Here is a 16,913-nt window from a genome sequence, read left to right on the forward strand (position 1 = left end):
CCCTGAGTTGTGTCTAAGTGTTTTACAGCCTGCCTTCATTTCTCTGAGGTCCCGATGACCTGGAGAGTAGATATTTTTACTCTGCAATCCTTTCATTCCTATTAGAGATTGATGTGTGTGCAGGGAAAAAGAACTTTTGATATTTTAGATCTGGTTTGTTATCCCTGCTGAAAAAAAATGAAAAACGTATACCAGTCGAATCAAGTTTGCAATCAATTAAACACGTTGAACACAAACTTGGCCAGAATGTGAGACCAACTTAAACCAGCAAACCATCTAAAGTTTTCTTCTTTCAGAAGGGATGTCAGATTACGAAATGTATATCATGTGCTGAAAATAAAAGGGAATTGACAAAAACTTTGACACTGACATAGGCCTGGTCTCACAGACAGGGCTTAGATTAAGCCAGGATTAGTTTAATTAGGACATTTATAGCTTTTATAAACATACCTTAAAAAAAACCTTGAGACAAAACAGGCCTATTTAAGATACATCAGTGCATGTTGCTTTTAGTTAAAACAGCCCCAACATGCATTTTAGTCTTAGACTATTTTAAGCCTTGACTGTGAAACCAGGGTTAAATGTCTTAATAAAAGAATTGAGTGTGGCCTCCAATTATGAATCGGTTAAGCCTGTAGCCTACTAACACTGTGCAATCCCCATTTCAGACAGATACTATCATTAATATTAAATTAATAATATTTGTTGTATAAACTTATACAGCGCGTAACGTAAGAAGTAAATAACCGTATTTTGCGCAAATCCACGTTGCCCTTTTAAGAGCTGTTTTGGGTCCGCACGTGCGTTCCATATATGGAGGCTCGAACACAAACAGCAGCGCTTTCCTGACCGACAGTAACCTCGCGCATCGCTCTCGCTATAAAAGGATGGAGGAGAGGAAAAAAGTCCGTCCATAGAGAACAAAACACCGCCAGTACAATATCGCCGTGAGAGCGTTAAAACAGCTGTTTCTCTTCTCGCCTTAAAAGGATTTACAGTTTAGGGCTATATGAAATAAGGAATAATCATTTCGGAGCAAGACAAAACGGTGAGTAAAATATTGAGTTTTTTCCTGTTTTGAGCAGTGATCTCGTGTTTCACTAATTCATAGATAAATCATTTTGCTTAAACTTCGCCTACTAATTCAGTCTGATGCTGCTTCCCCACATATTACGTGCTTTTTATCGTACACATTTGGTGAGTTGTGATGCATTGAAAGCTTTCAATGGCAGTTGCTGTAAACATTACAATTGTCATGTTTTATCGTTTAGGCTAGGCTACTAATCGTGACACGTAAACATATGCATATTTTAACCTGCTACTTCTTAAATCAGAAACGCGCTGTTGTTTTTCTTCAACGCTTGCACGGTCGTGTCTTTGGTCATAAACACTTGCTGAGTTGTGATGTATCAAAAGCTTCGTGGCAGCTATTAATGTTGAAAAGTTCTGTATGGTTGACTATAATTCTCATTCGTAAGCTGTTGAAGGAATGACACCTTGAAAAGACAGTTGAACAAAGAAGACTGTAAGTGCTCAGTCGCTTCAGCATCTGTTTGTATAACCGAGTCTGCGCGAAATGACCGAGAGTAACCTCTCCTCTGCGGAACAATGAAAAGAGCTCTTCAACTCTTCTGCATCTTTAAAACATCATGATTATACACATATTTGGTGGTAAAAACAGCAGTTAAGGTCTATAGTTCGGTGTGTTTTCGTATTTTGCTCCACATAAGTAATTCGTGGCAATTATTGTATTGTAAACAAATGTATGTTGCTCCATCATCTTACTTGGACATATTTTAAATCTGGCGTGATGGACAGGATTGATACATCTCGCTTTTAACTGAGCCTAAAACAAATTATATTGGGTGTGTATGTGCAAGAATTGTTAGGCTTAGCAGCTACGAGGCGAGAGAAGCGATTGATGAAGAAAATGGTAAACAAGGAGAAAAATAAGAAAAAGGACGCGTCCACTAGGGACGCTCTTTATGATGTTATGTATGAAAAACACAAGCATAAGAATCACATTACCTCAGACAGATCCGTATCTGTACAAACAGTACAAAAATGAAAGATTTAACACATAGGCTTCCAATGAATGACAACAGAGACAATGGCAAATATGATACAAGGAGAAATGAAAAGAAATATAGAAGAAATGTATGGTTGCTTTCATCCTTTTTTTAATAAATGCATGTTTTATGGGTTTCTTACCAAATGCAACAAAATGGCTTCTTGTATGCTGCTTATGCCAGTGCCACACTGTCTTGGATTTGGTGGGCAAAAGTTAAAAAAATTAATCAAATGTATACATATAAAAATGATTTTTAAATCAGAAATGTTAAATAGTAGTAGTATCAGCAGTAGTATTTAAGTATTTTAGAATAACTTAATAAAAATGACACGTCATGCCATTCACTCTAATTTAGCCTTGACTCATACATTTTCTCAGAAATGAAAACCTTTTAATTTATGTTGAAAAGGCATTACTAGACAATTTAATCAAAACACCAGCAGTACATCGTGATTTATGATTTAGTTCATTATGAAACGTATCAACCCACACACTGGCACTGTTCTGTTTCCTCTCACTGCTTGAAGTTCTCTGATAACAAAAGAAAGTGAAAAGAATAGATAAGATGAATGACTTGAAGATAAGCTACTGTATGTCAATGCCAAAACATTGTGTTTGAATTATTATTTTACCTTGCTAACTTAAAATAGGCATGAAACGGAAGTTGCGATAGACATTTCTTCCCTATCTGTGTGAAATGGCCTCTCAAACAAGACAAAATGTAGGGCAGAACTAGGGTGCTTTGTCCCACACCCTGGAAAACGTAAGCAATGTGGATTTCAAAATAATATAGTGCTAAACAATGCGATTAGCATTTAAAAATCCATTTGCGCAGCCATGATGTTGTAGCTAGACTGGGGAAATAACCAATGCATTCGTAGAAAGGAACTTTTTCCCGCTGATGACGACTGTGTGGATGGAAAAAATTAACTAGTGTAGAAATCATCTTCTTAGACACGTATAACATCCTTATTAAACCTGCCAGATCCAACAACAACACCAAAATACAAGTTTGAGATGCACTGAATCTGCATAGTCTAATAAATGAAAATAAACTAGGCCTGGTTACTAATTAAGGACATTTATTTTAATATAACATGTGATTTTTTATTTTTATTTTTTTACTTCTAGCCTGTTATTTAGTTCATTATATTTAGTTGACAAAATAGGTCCCATAAATTACATTGTATCACTCAAAGCAAATTGAATGCCAGTCACAGAGTCTGTCACAATTAACAAAGCTTATTGACGATTTGAAACGTTATCGTCCAACGTGGACTTTCCAACTAATGTAAATCAATATTTACATAGTACAATAGTAGTAAATGTATCTCTCTACACCGTGTCCTGCATTGTCCCGCAAAATTACATCTACTGTCCGGCAACAGAGCAAGGTCACCCTCGATTTTGTCCATTGGGAATTGATTGGATGGTTGTGGTTTGCTATTGGTGGATCTCATGTGAGTGACATGTGTCTCCGTCCTCACGGCAGTATACACATCATCAGAGAAGACGGAGGGGAAGTTATTTTGTTTAAAGATTATGAGTCACGTGAATTAAAAACAATAGTGTGCACAAATAGATCATTTATAATAAACACAGTGATATTCCATAAAATAAAGTAAAAAAAAAAAAAAATGTCCATTTTGATTTCATGGTGACTTTAATCGCTGATTATAAATGAATGCAGTTTGTCAGTAAAACTATCCAAATGCCTTTTGTTGTCACAGTTATGTTTTCTGCCTCAATTCTCCAAATCAAATCACAAATCGGTTGGAAATGTTAGTTGGAAATTCTCACAATCTGTTGAATGTTTACTCGTCCTAATGACTATGTTTACTTTTGAATGCAACTCTTAGTCAGTGGTGATTATGTCACAGCACCCACATTATAAAGTCCACCATAGATAAAGCTGGCATGAGACACTTGACCTGTATTTGAGCGTTACACAGATAGATGACCGCAGTTGAACGAATTTAGCTGGGCATCATTATCTTTACACCTCTTTTCTTGACAGTTGCCAGAGGCGGCGCGGACAGTGTGGAGCCGTGGCAAGATGGCATTCTCCACTCAGTTGGGCTTACTGTTGTGGAAGAACTTCACTTTCCGACGGAGACAGACTGTAAGTTCATACCAAATGCATTGAGATTTTAACTAATCAATCAGTTACTGAATGCAATAATCGAAATGCATTTCTTATGCAGCTAAACGAATGCCTTTTGTAGCATATGGAGTCCATAGGCTCCCATTCTTCTGTATGGTGACATCTGTGAGGTTCTGGAGGCCACCAACCCCCATTTTGAAAGGATTAAATAAATACATAAATAAAAAGACAAGTTGTGGATTAGTGTATAAACACTTTATTGTGTAGCAAGTTGCTGTTGAAGAAACTGTAAAGTAGTTGTTTATGTACTTACTTAACAGAATGTACCTCAAAAACTGATTAAATGACCATGATATTGGTACGGACACGACTGCACATACATGTACTTGGCACTGAATGTATGGACAGGAGGTTCAGATGCCTTGTCAGCAGGAAGCCCAACAACCGTCACGATAAACAGGATTTTCTTGACTTCGCTTAAATAGTTAAGTCAGGATCTGTGAACAGCAGAGAAGAAGTTGTGTAAAGTTCATTAGGGAGGAACCAAACCAAAGCAATCCAGGATGTAAAGTTTGAACAAATAAGTAATTATATCACACACTATTGTGTTCTTTGTTTTCCAGATTCAGCTTCTGATTGAGATAATATGGCCGCTCTTCATCTTTTTCATCTTGATATCTGTCAGAATCTATTATCCTCCCTATGAGCAACATGAATGTAAGTGGCCTAAGATGGGCCAACAAACACACAAACATTTATTTTGCTTCTAAATTGTTTTTACAACCACAGAATGAATGCAAATGCATCGCATGAGATTTGAGCTTGGGTTAGAAAGTGTTTTTCTTGCCCAATACAGCAAACTATAAATCTAATTTAAATAAACTAAATTGCAAAGAAGATAAAAACCAACTTTGAACCTTATTTCACTTTCATTATATTGTTCTAAAGCCTATTTGTAATAAGCTAATGACTACTTTAAAATGCAGAAGGTTTGCACTGTCAATTTAAAATGATCCTAAATATATTTTATTTAATGCCCTGTGTCACTGTGTCTTACTTCATTCATGTGTCAATATTTGCTCCTCTTTGGACATCACACTGTTCCCAAAGGAGGTCAAGGACAGAAAAACAGCTCCAAGAACCGCATGGAATTTGATATATCACAAGATCTCAAAACACAGTTTTCTTGCAGTGTGTCAGTCCCTGTACTTTAAACTAAAATAACTAAATGTTAGCCTTTTTTTAGTTAGGTAGAAAGATCGAAAACACACCTTTCAAACAAAAGGGAAAGAATTTCTGCAGGGATGTTTCCAGGAATTATGTTAAGAAGTGCAAAGTGTAATCTTGTCCATGCGCATAGATAGTGTAAAATACATAACCTTCTCATCCAATGAACTCTTTATAGAACTAACATAACACTACTTTTGAATCAGTTTAAAGCCATCTTGATGATATCCAAAAAAAACTTTTAAAGTTAACATGACATATCTAGTTCAGTCATGAAACTCTGATCGGCCCTTTGCAAGCATCACACCATTACCGCATGGCACAAGCTGATTGGCCTCTGCTGATCCTGCAGCCAATGAGATTGCTTGCTCAACATTTAAATAGTCCGGTTCAGTGTTTTCTGTTAGCTAGTCATACAGTGCGCAATCATTGTTCCTCTGAACCCCTCCACCTCCCCAGCTCCACCTGCCTAGATCTGCTGTGGGATATATTAATATCTGTCTATTTATGCAGTGTCAAGTCCATACTTGCAATAATCAACAGCAGCAGCGTAGCAGATTTAGTTCGCCAAGACCAAATACATCAACGTATCAGCAACAACATGCTAAAACTATTCCAAGAGCTGTCATCAAAATAATAATTTACTTTATTATCACACATTTGTGGTCTCATTGTGCATGATTAGCCGTTACTCCAAATTAAATAAACTATATTCTATTCCATAAAACACTTCAGATTATAGAAATTTGGTTGCAAAGGGCATTTCATTTGTTGTAAATCTGATTGCTTTGTCTTATTATTCCAGGCCACTTTCCCAATAAGGCCATGCCCTCTGCGGGGACTTTACCATGGGTGCAGGGCATCATCTGCAATGCCAACAACCCTTGCTTTCGCTACCCTACCCCTGGAGAGACGCCTGGAGTGGTGGGAAACTTCAATGACTCAATGTAAGTGAATCAAGCTATGGGCCTGCATTGGATTTTACAGTACTTTATATGTACTAGTTTAAAAATACAACACTTTACCACAAGTTTTTCTCATGTGTGTGACGCTGTCATCATTTACAGCATCTCCCGACTGTTCATCGATGCCAAGAAAATTCTCCTCTACAGCCAACAAGACAAGAGCTTCGAAGGTTTCAAAGGACTCGTCCGGGCCTTGAGAAAACTGCAGAGGAACACTGAAGGTCTGGCACCTTTAAACACCTTTGTGCTTCTTTCACAACATTTGGTTTTGTAGTCATTTAAATGACGAAAAAGAAAAAAAAGTTTGGGGTCGGTGCTCATCAAGGCTGCATTTATTTGATCAGAAATGCAGTAAAAAAAAAAACTAAAAAAACATTAATAATGTAAAATGTAATTTATTCTTGTGATTAAAGCAGAATTTTCAGCATCTTTAATCTTTAGTGTCACATGATCCTTCATAAATCATTCTAATATGATGATTTGAAACCTTTCTTATTATTATCAATGTTTAAAGCAGTTGAGCTGTTTCATATTTTTGTGGAAACCTGATACATTTTAAAGTCTTTACTGTCACTTTGGATCAATTTAATGTGTCCTTGCTGAACAAAGTATTCGTTTCTTTAAAAAAAATGTACTGACCCCAAACTTTCGAACACTAGCGTACGTTACCAAAAACAGCATTGTTGTTGGTTCAGTTTGCTGTATTGTATTGTACTAAAAGAATTGAATCATTATCCGAATCGATAAATGGATAAATGGAATCAGATTCAGAATCTTTCGTCAAGTCAAGTCAATGTTTTGTAAGTCTGTTGCGAAAGATCTGTATCAATTCCTCTCTTGGTATCAAGTTTCACAGTTTCTAAGTCACTCTACCACTTTGTAGCATTATTTACTGTGATATTTGCCTCAGTATTGGTTGATAACTAGCTGGGCCAGTGTGCCGTGAAGTTGAAGTAGTGAGTTTCAACATCCTGATTCCCAACGGGTATCGGTGAACCCAATGAAACGGAAACACCAGAGGGATTCGTGTGTCTGTTTCCTGTCAGACATCCGGCTTAGGTGTGGCTCCACAATTCAGGGTTGAACCTTTACATAGCTCTTCAAATAAGAAACATGATCAAGCGTAGCGTTAATTCTGGCAGGTCACGTTAGTCAAGATCGCATCAGCTGACTCTCAGCTGATCCACATCTACCTATAGGAATACGACGCTTATCACCGTATACATATATAAGCTCCTCATTATTCTCAGCAGCTGTCTCGTTTCTCAGGATCGAAATACCCTCCTCCCTCCCCAGCTCCTCCTCTCGCCAGTCAGGATTTGGCATTCTGATTCCCCTTGAGTCAAAATAAATTCTCGAATTATGTTGTACTTTAAAATCTTGAATTCAATATATTTGCATGCATTCATGTTTGTTCTGTTTACCCCAAGGGGGGTTATTGCTGCTCTCCCTGCTCTTATCCATGCTAGGCTGCATGGATGCGCAGGCAGTTGTCGCCCAGAACGGAACCATACCGCCAATCCAAACTGTATGCCAATTCAAATTGTCAATCATATTTGACGATAGTGGTCCTGCCAGAATTCTATTTTAGATGTTTTATTATTGAAGAGTAAAAAAGGGGTTGCAATCTGCTAGTTTTTTTTCTCTTGCTTAAAAGATAGTGATGTTCATAATAGCATTAAAGGTGCAGTAAGCGACTTTTGAGAAACGCTGTTGAAAGTGGATCGGACCGAGCGTCACAACACACTTGTAGCCAATCAGCAGTAGGGGGTGTGTCCGCTCCTGGCAGGGGGGAGAGAGTGAGCCAATCAGCAGTAGGGGGCGTGCTCACTCATGGCAGGGGGGAGAGAGTGAGCAAATCAGCAGTAGGGGGCGTGTCCACTCATGGTTCGGGTGAGAGAGTTAGCCAATCAGCAGTAGGGGGCGTGTCCACTCATGGTAGTGGGGAGAGAGTTAGCCAATCAGCAGTAGGGGGCGTGTCCACTCATGGTAGTGGGGAGAGAGTTAGCCAATCAGCAGTACGGGGTGTGTCCACTCATGGTAGTGGGGAGAGAGTTAGCCAATCAGCAGTAGGGGGCGTGTCCACTCATGGTAGTGGGGAGAGAGTTAGCCAATCAGCAGTAGGGGGCGTGTCCACTCATGGTAGTGGGGAGAGAGTTAGCCAATCAGCAGTACGGGGTGTGTCCACTCATGGTAGTGGGGAGAGAGTTAGCCAATCAGCAGTAGGGGGCGTGTCCACTCATGGTAGTGGGGAGAGAGTTAGCCAATCAGCAGTAGGGGGCGTGTCCACTCATGGTAGTGGGGAGAGAGTGAGCCAATCAGCAGTAGGGGGCGTGGTGGGGGAGGAGAGAGAACGAACAAGAGGGAGATTTGAAGAAAGACTGTAGATAGAGAGATGGCTTAGAGACATTACAAAAGAGAAAACCTCAGAGGAATATCATGGGAAAAAGAGGGGTTATGATCAGGCAAGACAATGATTCTCATAAATCGCTTACTGCACCTTTAAGTCCTATGTGGTTGCAAAAGTGTTTTGCTATGTGGTTGCTATGCGGTTGCAAGGGTGTTTTAGGTGGTTGCTTTGTTGCCCTGTACAAGTATTATGTTCTGTTCCAATCCTATGGGATTTTTTACCCATTTTTCGAGGTGTTTCCATGGACACTTGCAGAAGCAATACTTAGACTGATAACTCACTGTAACGGTTGGTGAGAGAGGCTTGTGGGAGTTGATACTCACAGTTGACAGAATTTAATTAATGTTCCCGGAGGGGCTGCTGTTTGTATCTGGGGCTTGAGGAATAGGAAGCTTGCTTTGCCCACCGTGGATTAGCAAGCCTCAAGAGTCAATGGTTAAAGATGATCATTTTATGCCACAGAGACACTCATGTTTCATAAGTGTGCTCTTTTTGAGGTTTTAGGACATTTCGCTAGGGAAGAGTGAGGTATGGTAACTCATCCCATCTGGTTAAAACTGCTCTGAGGTTTTGTAAAGGAGGGTTAAACTGTTGGAGGTGATGCAATAGCAAATAAAAATGGCAAATTAGATCTCTTTGATATGGCAGTTTCTTCTAGATGAGTAATTCATTAAACTTTTGATAAGATCCCCTAATTCTCAGACTTTTCCTTTGAGGAAAAATATTGTAAGTATTTGTAAGTAAGTAAGTAATTAAATATTTTGAAAAGGATAGTTCACACTTGGCATGTTTGGTTAGATTAAAGCGAACCCTGGTGTGATTGCTCTGTTAGTGCGGTTCATTTGAATAAGTGTGAACTCTACTCCAAACCAACTCTGATGCGGTTCAAATGAAATATGAACGCAACACGAACCAAAGACATGTAAACTATTCAAAAACAGGATATGATGTCACCAGATGCAACCCTAAAGAGGACAGATCCTCAAGCTTTCCTGTTTTTTCTCGTCATAGTAGTGATGTTGCTCATCACAATTCAGTACAGACATCACAACCACAGTGTGTGTGTGTGTGTGTGTGTGTGTGTGTGTGTGTGTGTGTGTGTGTGTGTGTGTGTGTGTGTGTGTGTGTGTGTGTGTGTGTGTGTGTGTGTGTGTGTGTGTGTGTGTGTGTGTGTGTGTGTGTGTGTGTGTGTTTTTAAGACGGAGGGATTCCTGACGCTGTTTTGACTCCTTTACACATTTTATAAGCTCCTCATGAGTTCTCAGCTGGTCAAAATACCATCATATGCAGGAATACACATCATAAAAGCCTACCAATCAGGTTGTGAATGTATCCCTATGTCTTAAATTTTGGTATCTTTAGATTCTGTTTAAATGCTAATGTTTTTTTTTTTTTTGTCCGGAAAAAGTGTGAACACACCCAAACAAAATGAGTGTTGTATGTGTTGCAAGAAAAAAGCTTCTTCTTAAAATATGTCATGTTTAATTCAGTGGTCGTTTCTTTGTAATTTAAATTATTTCTGAATTTGACTAGCAATTTCTGAGTGAAAATTCTTTCAAAGTAAATCCCACATCAATTTTTATTCAGCAAATGAGTTTCAAAACGGCTTCTCAGCTTTTGCCAGATCTCAAATAATCTGAGCTATATATGTTTTATATCTCTATACTCTTACTCTGTCAGTAATTATCACTTGGCTGCTTTTACTTGTCCTTGTAAAGGAGAAACAAAGTTTGATGCTGATATGAAACGGATAGCTCATTCAGCTCATTTCCCAGAAACCTTCCAGAATAGTAAAGCAACAATAAGAAAATGTGAAAAGTGTTGATTTCAGAGATCTGGCTGAGGAGTGAATGACCTGTAGTGACCCCAGAGGAGAGAGACTGACTCAAACCAGTTCATACTGATGATGAACATTGGGGAATGTTGTGACACCCAGCACAATGAGCTTTGTGGAGAACACTGCTCTAGTCACTTTCTGCCTTTTGTTTCCCCTCCGTCCTCTACTGTGGACATCTTGCACGATGAACTCGGAGTTGAGAGCTAAATGGCCGATTCTCTCGTGACTGTAACGCAATGGCATTACCTCACTCGCTTTATCACTGAGTTAGGAAGTGCAGCAGAGTCATACTTATCACAATGTTCTGAATGACAACCTTTGTTAGAAATGATAATATTCACAGTGCAATTGTGACTCACTGGTTAATTAACAACAGCAATTAACCAGTGTTAGTCAGCATGATTGAAATATGACGTTATCAAACTCAAGTATATAAATTATATATAAGCTTAGTATATTATATATTATATATCATGCTGACTAGTATTTTGCTGAATTCAGTATTTGATGTGTATGGTATATAATTTTTATATTTTTAGTCTCAAAGGGTTTTTCATTTTCTTCTAGGTTTCAAACTGAAGGACTTCCTCCATGATAATGAATCGCTGTCTGAGTTTCTCGAGAAAAATGCTACCCTGCCCAAGCATGCTGTGAGACAGATAGTGGAGGCTAACGTCAACTTGGAGAAGGTAAATGAACTGAACAACTTTCACGAGCGGTTTAAAAATTCCCCAACAACCCAATCATAAAAAAAAGAGTCTCAAATCAACAGACATCAATGACTTCTGTTTGTTTGTCCTGTTTGTCTTTAGCTACCTTCACGCATATAAACAACGCTTAATATATTTTACACTCCGTCTTGCGCAGTCATTATATGGCATGTGTCCTGAGACCATTACGTAACGCGTACGCTGGCTCGTACAGATATGATGCGATCTGTTCAGATATGATACGCTCTCCCATGCGGATGACATAGTGTGTTGGAATAGGACTCGATCGGACCAATGTTACACATGATGGATCTCCTTCGCTCAGCTGTTCTGAGAGAGCCGTGCACGTGCGTTTGGTGTGGGGGGGGGGGGGGGGGGGGGTTGATTGGGTGGAGTCACATGTCCTTCAGAGCTATACGCCCATAGAGCAATTCCTGGAAAACTGAGACAGGACCAGCTATTCTCAGCACCTCTGACAGATGTGCTGCAAGATAGAGGACACTTTGACAACACTGTACTTCCGCTTTCTTAAAATATTCCCAGCGCTTCATTCTACACCTATCATACATCAAAAAGTAGATTCATTCTTTATGGGGATTCTTTAAAACAATGGCCCTTAAAAGACATTCGGAGCTGCATTTAAACTGTATAAAATTCATTGCAGTCAAAACATTCCACTAACATTATCTTTCTTTAAATACTAGTAATAAATACGACTATATATATATATATATATTGTACTATATGCAACACATGATTTCACATAAATAATATTCATGCATTTGTAAGCGTCTAAACAGTTTACGGGACCAGGTTTTGAAAGAAAATAATACTCTGCAATGATGTATTAAATTGATTAAAAGTGACAATAAAGACATTTATAATGTTAAAAACTGTTTCTATTTCAAATAAATGCTGTTCTTTTGAGCTTTCAGAATTAATAAATAAAATAGATTACTGTTTCCACAAAAATATTCATTTATAATAATCAGAAATGTTTCTTGAGCATCGAACCATCATATCAGAATGATTTCTGAAGGATCATGTGACACTGAAGACTGGAGTAATGATGCTGATCACAGGAAAAAATTATATAATATATATAAATATATTCAAATAAAACGGTTATTTCACAATATTAATGTTTTTACTGTATTTTTTATCAAATAAATGCAGCCTTGGTGAGAAGAAGAAACTTATTTCAAACACATCCGTACATGCATATAAGAAACTGAGATGAGGTCATAACTTAAGAGCTTCCCAAATTAGCCTTTAGTCATCTTCTAAACACATCCTTATCGAATTATTGTGTGTAAAGAGGCTCTGAGAGAGTGAGAGAGCTGACAGGGAGTCACGATCTTACAGAACAGTAAATCACAAGGTTGTCCGTTGCCTCTTTCACAAAATAAAGAGCTTGTGTGATCAAAGAATGCTGTTTCTTACAATCATTCGCACTGTTTGAATACCAGATCTCTTCAGGACCATAGAGATGAACTAGACAGGATGGCAAACAATCTCTTTTTTTAAACAGATTTCCCAAACACAGTTTTCCAATCTGCCATTGGTCAAAGAAACAGGTAGTCCCGCCTCAAACTCACGCCATTGGTTGAGCGAGACGGGTTTGCCTGGTTACTAGTGTGAGCTTCATCAGTTCATTCTGTAACACCAAAATGGAGACATGAAGCATCTTCAATTCTACTTAAAAATACACTTTCATTCATGCTATTCATTTGGTATCTTCTTGGTTGCGCACATCCACTTCAAGACGTCGCAAATACAAGCATTTACATTCATAATATAGCTTCATTTGACATTTTTGTAAAGCTCTTGTAGAAAATATTATCCTCAAACAACTGTTCAAGGTGAAGGATTGTAATTTAGTATCAGTGTTTTACTGACGGAGTCTGTTTATTCAGTTTCAACTGCTACTTGTGATCCTACAGGTGCTTATTAAAGGGTTCGGAGTTCATCTTAGAGACCTGTGCAATTCCACATCTCTGGAGGAATTCGTGACCATTGCCGACAAGGACGTGTCTCAGCTGACGCAAAACATCATCTGTCAATCATCTGCTGAATGGCTGAACGACGCAGAGAACAACTTCCTGTCCAACTTGGACTTCCTGAAGCCAATACGGGTAGGGAAATACATTTGTTAAATAATAACATATTCAAAGGACAAAGTCTTATTTAGTTAATTCATTGACGTTACAAGAGCTAGAATACGAGAATAGATGAATGTTCAAATGTTAATGATTGCTGAGTTGATAATGAGTTTTTTTTATGTCGCATATGTTTCACATAAAACTTGCTTACTGGACTACAATAAAAGCATATTTGCCAGTTCAATAAACCAATTACAAACAAACTAGGGCAAGTATATATTTTTGTAATATGGACCCAGTGAACTTTGTTAGGTCTTCAAGCTCAACAGAATAACATTGTGGTCACATAATGGCCACTTTTACATAATTAGTTTTTGTAAATCAGAATCATTATTTCAGCATATTTGTGCATGAAAAGGGAGCCACAGTGACTATCAGCCAAGAATATTCACATATTGATGTCTTTGTGTATGTTCGCTTTAGACTGAATGTTTTCTTTGTTTTTGAGTAATGGGATTTCAAGATGCCAGGTCACTACTATCTTTGCACAGCAATTTAGTTACGCAAGCAAGGGGACAATGAGATCTTTGACATGTTCCCTCTAAATCACGACAGTATAGCTCTAGTAACAGCTTAAAACATGAAAGATGCTTAATGCAAATGTCTTCACATGTATTTGACTGTTTCCGTAAACATACACTGAAAAAAAATACACTGCTACAGTAAAAACCACAGCGAAAAACATGCTTTCTAATTCACCATCACCACCGATATTATTTCGATGGTTTTAAGTGCATTTTAAGGTTGGTATATTAACATTATATCACTTAAAAAATTAAAATAAATAAACAGTAATTCCGTTATTGTCACAGTATTTTTTACTGTGAATTTCTGGCAGCCAGAATATTTTTTTTAATTATCGTAATTTAATTTAATTTACTGTAAAAAATTATCGTAATTTTAACGCTGTAAAAATTATCGTAATTTTAACGGTAAAAAAATGTGAAACCGGTAACATGGTTATGCTACGGTAAAATAAATTGGTTTACAGTAAATTCTCTTACTCTATACAGTGTAAGTTAATGTAATTTTACAGTAAAATACTACTAAAACAGTAGTAAAAAACAAGTTAGCCTACAATTTACGGTTAAAAAAGTAAATTGTTGTGGCTCAAATTTGTTGTTTTTCATTGAAATAAATATGTTTGGTAACACCTTATTTTACAGTGTCTTTGTTACACATGTAGCATGTACTAATAACAGTTGATTATGCATAATTACTTAATTAATGCATTTAACCCTAAACCAAACCCTAAGTACATTACATGCTAATTAATATTACTCAGTACTTAAATGTATAATTGCGCTGTAACAAGGACACCTTAAAATAAGTTTCTTCTAGTTTTTTTTCTTCTTATCAGTCGTGTACATTAGGGTATGCTGGGTATCGTGTATGCTGGATCTTATGTTGTTAAATGAATGTTTATTGCATTATTGTAGTTACCATGATGGTGTTTAGTATTAACACTGTTCACCCTCTAAATCGTTAAAAATTAAAATGTTGTTGTTTTTTTACCATAAATTTCACGGGATCATTGTTATAGTAAAATGTGTCCAATATGATTCCCTCGATGAGCTAATAATGTCTTTTTTCGCTCTTGTTTTGGTCATGCAGAAAGATGTCAAGTCCGACCCAAAGATTATCCAGGATGTGTCCATAGCAACAGACAGCCTGCTGGAGAGTCTGGGAGCATTAGCGGTGGAGGTACGTTCCCCCTGAAATATTCCTCACCCCACATTTGGAGACCGAACTAGACACCAGAGTGAAGTCTTTAATTCCCACCCCAGCTTCCCAAATGATCTTATCCCGTATTAGACCAGTGGATCTGGATTAGTCGCAAAGCACAAATTAAAAACATATACGATTAAAAGTATTTTGCTGTAACGTAATAGGAATCAAATAATGTTAAAACGGCAATTATGGTTATATTACCAGTCTAATATTCCAACCTGCTAGTCATGGAAATGCAACATGCAAACATTTTGTGCTTTACATCGAGACAAATGATAATCATTAAGCTTTTTGCTTTGCCCTAAATCATTTTATAACAAGACTTTAGCTTAAAAGGACAAAAAGTTCTGTTAATAAATAGCTAGTTCGGTTAGCATCCCAAGCCTCTCTGTGCCTCGGAAACCAAGGAGCTTTCGCTTGACATTTCAGCCGTGCGCGGCCAACTCTGTGTTTCTGCTCTCATGCATTTGGTGACGAGAGTTTAGAAACCAAACCTGAGTGTTAAGTGCGTTAGCGGCAGTAGTTTGGCCCATCACAAGACTCCCGGTTCCTGCCAGCACTGGGCAAAAGTGCAGAGCTCGACAAATGTTGACTAACTTGCCTTTAGAACAAAACAGAGACGTGTTTTTTCATTCTCTGCTGTTTCCAGATCATCACACAGGGCGTTTGTTCACAGGGAATGTGTCTTACAAGCAATCTCTTTCCAGTTAGTCATAGTTTTATCGTTTTAAACTGAAATTGAGTTGACTCCAACGCTGGCCGTCATTACTTCCTCTTTGTTCTCACACAAGCGCTGATCTCCAGTAACCCTCACTTAAGCCAGCAGCCAGAGGTTACTTCAGGTCGTGCTGTATTTCTACAGTTACCCTGCCTTGTTTGCATGTCTGTCTGGCCTCCAGGGCTTCCTCAGACACCTCGTGATAGCTTACAGGTGACAGATTACAATGGGTCTCTTTTATGGCTAACACTCGCGTACGGGAGAGAGGGAATAGATGAATCCTTCCCTAATGAGACCTCTGGATGGTGTGGGAAAAGAGACTGTGAGCTCATTCTTTCAGTAAAAAATGTTGTTTTGTATTTTCTGTAGGGATGCACGATATATCGGCCACCATATCAGTATCGCGCGATATATGTTCATTTTTAATGTTGTCGTTATTGGCATGATAAGAAAATGTGCGGGTTTTATTAAAGTTGATAAATAATGGATCATGTCCTTCAGCTGAGACACTTCAGATGCGCACTGTTCGCCATGATGGTTTTGAATTGCTTGAAATATGATTTTAATTACTTCAAAAAAGTAAAATACAGTTCAGTGCAACATGTGCAACACAAATCTGTCATATAGGCTACATAAAATTATAATGAGAACATTATAATTGTGTGCTTGGGACATGGATTTTAATGGTTAGACTTTTGTTTTTGTAATCAGGCTCTCATTATTATCTCTTGTTGGCCAATAAAGAATTATCGTTATCGGTATCGGTCAACATTTTCATATCTGTGTATCCCTAATTTTTGTCATTTTCTTTCTATAGTTTTTATTAATTTGATTTCAGTTTTAGTTTTACTTCTTTAGTATTTCAGGTTAAACTAAAGGACAATGAGAACTGTTTTTTACTGGCGTGAGGGCGGAGCCACCTGTCACTCACATGAGATCGACCAATAGCAAACCACAACCATCCAATCAATTCCTGCC

General features: G+C 37.9%; 1 protein-coding gene across 5 annotated transcripts in view; it reads left to right on the forward strand.

The window, feature by feature from the left end:
• Positions 1–836: 836 nt before the first annotated feature.
• Positions 837–16,913, forward strand: part of abca1a (ATP-binding cassette, sub-family A (ABC1), member 1A) — a 46,567-nt gene continuing 30,490 nt past the window's right edge. For 4 of the 5 annotated variants that reach the window (XM_079615805.1, XM_079615803.1, XM_079615806.1 and 1 more), the window contains exons 1-8: positions 840–1,048; positions 4,089–4,193; positions 4,799–4,892; positions 6,208–6,349; positions 6,470–6,588; positions 11,182–11,303; positions 13,268–13,459; positions 15,101–15,190. In XM_079615805.1, coding sequence (XP_079471931.1) covers positions 4,128–4,193; positions 4,799–4,892; positions 6,208–6,349; positions 6,470–6,588; positions 11,182–11,303; positions 13,268–13,459; positions 15,101–15,190 — 825 coding nt within the window. In that variant the 5' untranslated portion in view covers positions 840–1,048; positions 4,089–4,127. Of the gene's footprint in view, positions 1,049–4,088; positions 4,194–4,798; positions 4,893–6,207; positions 6,350–6,469; positions 6,589–11,181; positions 11,304–13,267; positions 13,460–15,100; positions 15,191–16,913 lie in introns of all 5 variants that reach the window. The other variant, XM_079615804.1, reaches the window with a different exon arrangement.

Source organism: Phoxinus phoxinus (assembly GCF_949152265.1).
Source record: "Phoxinus phoxinus genome assembly, chromosome: 6".
Lineage (NCBI taxonomy): Eukaryota > Metazoa > Chordata > Actinopteri > Cypriniformes > Leuciscidae > Phoxinus > Phoxinus phoxinus.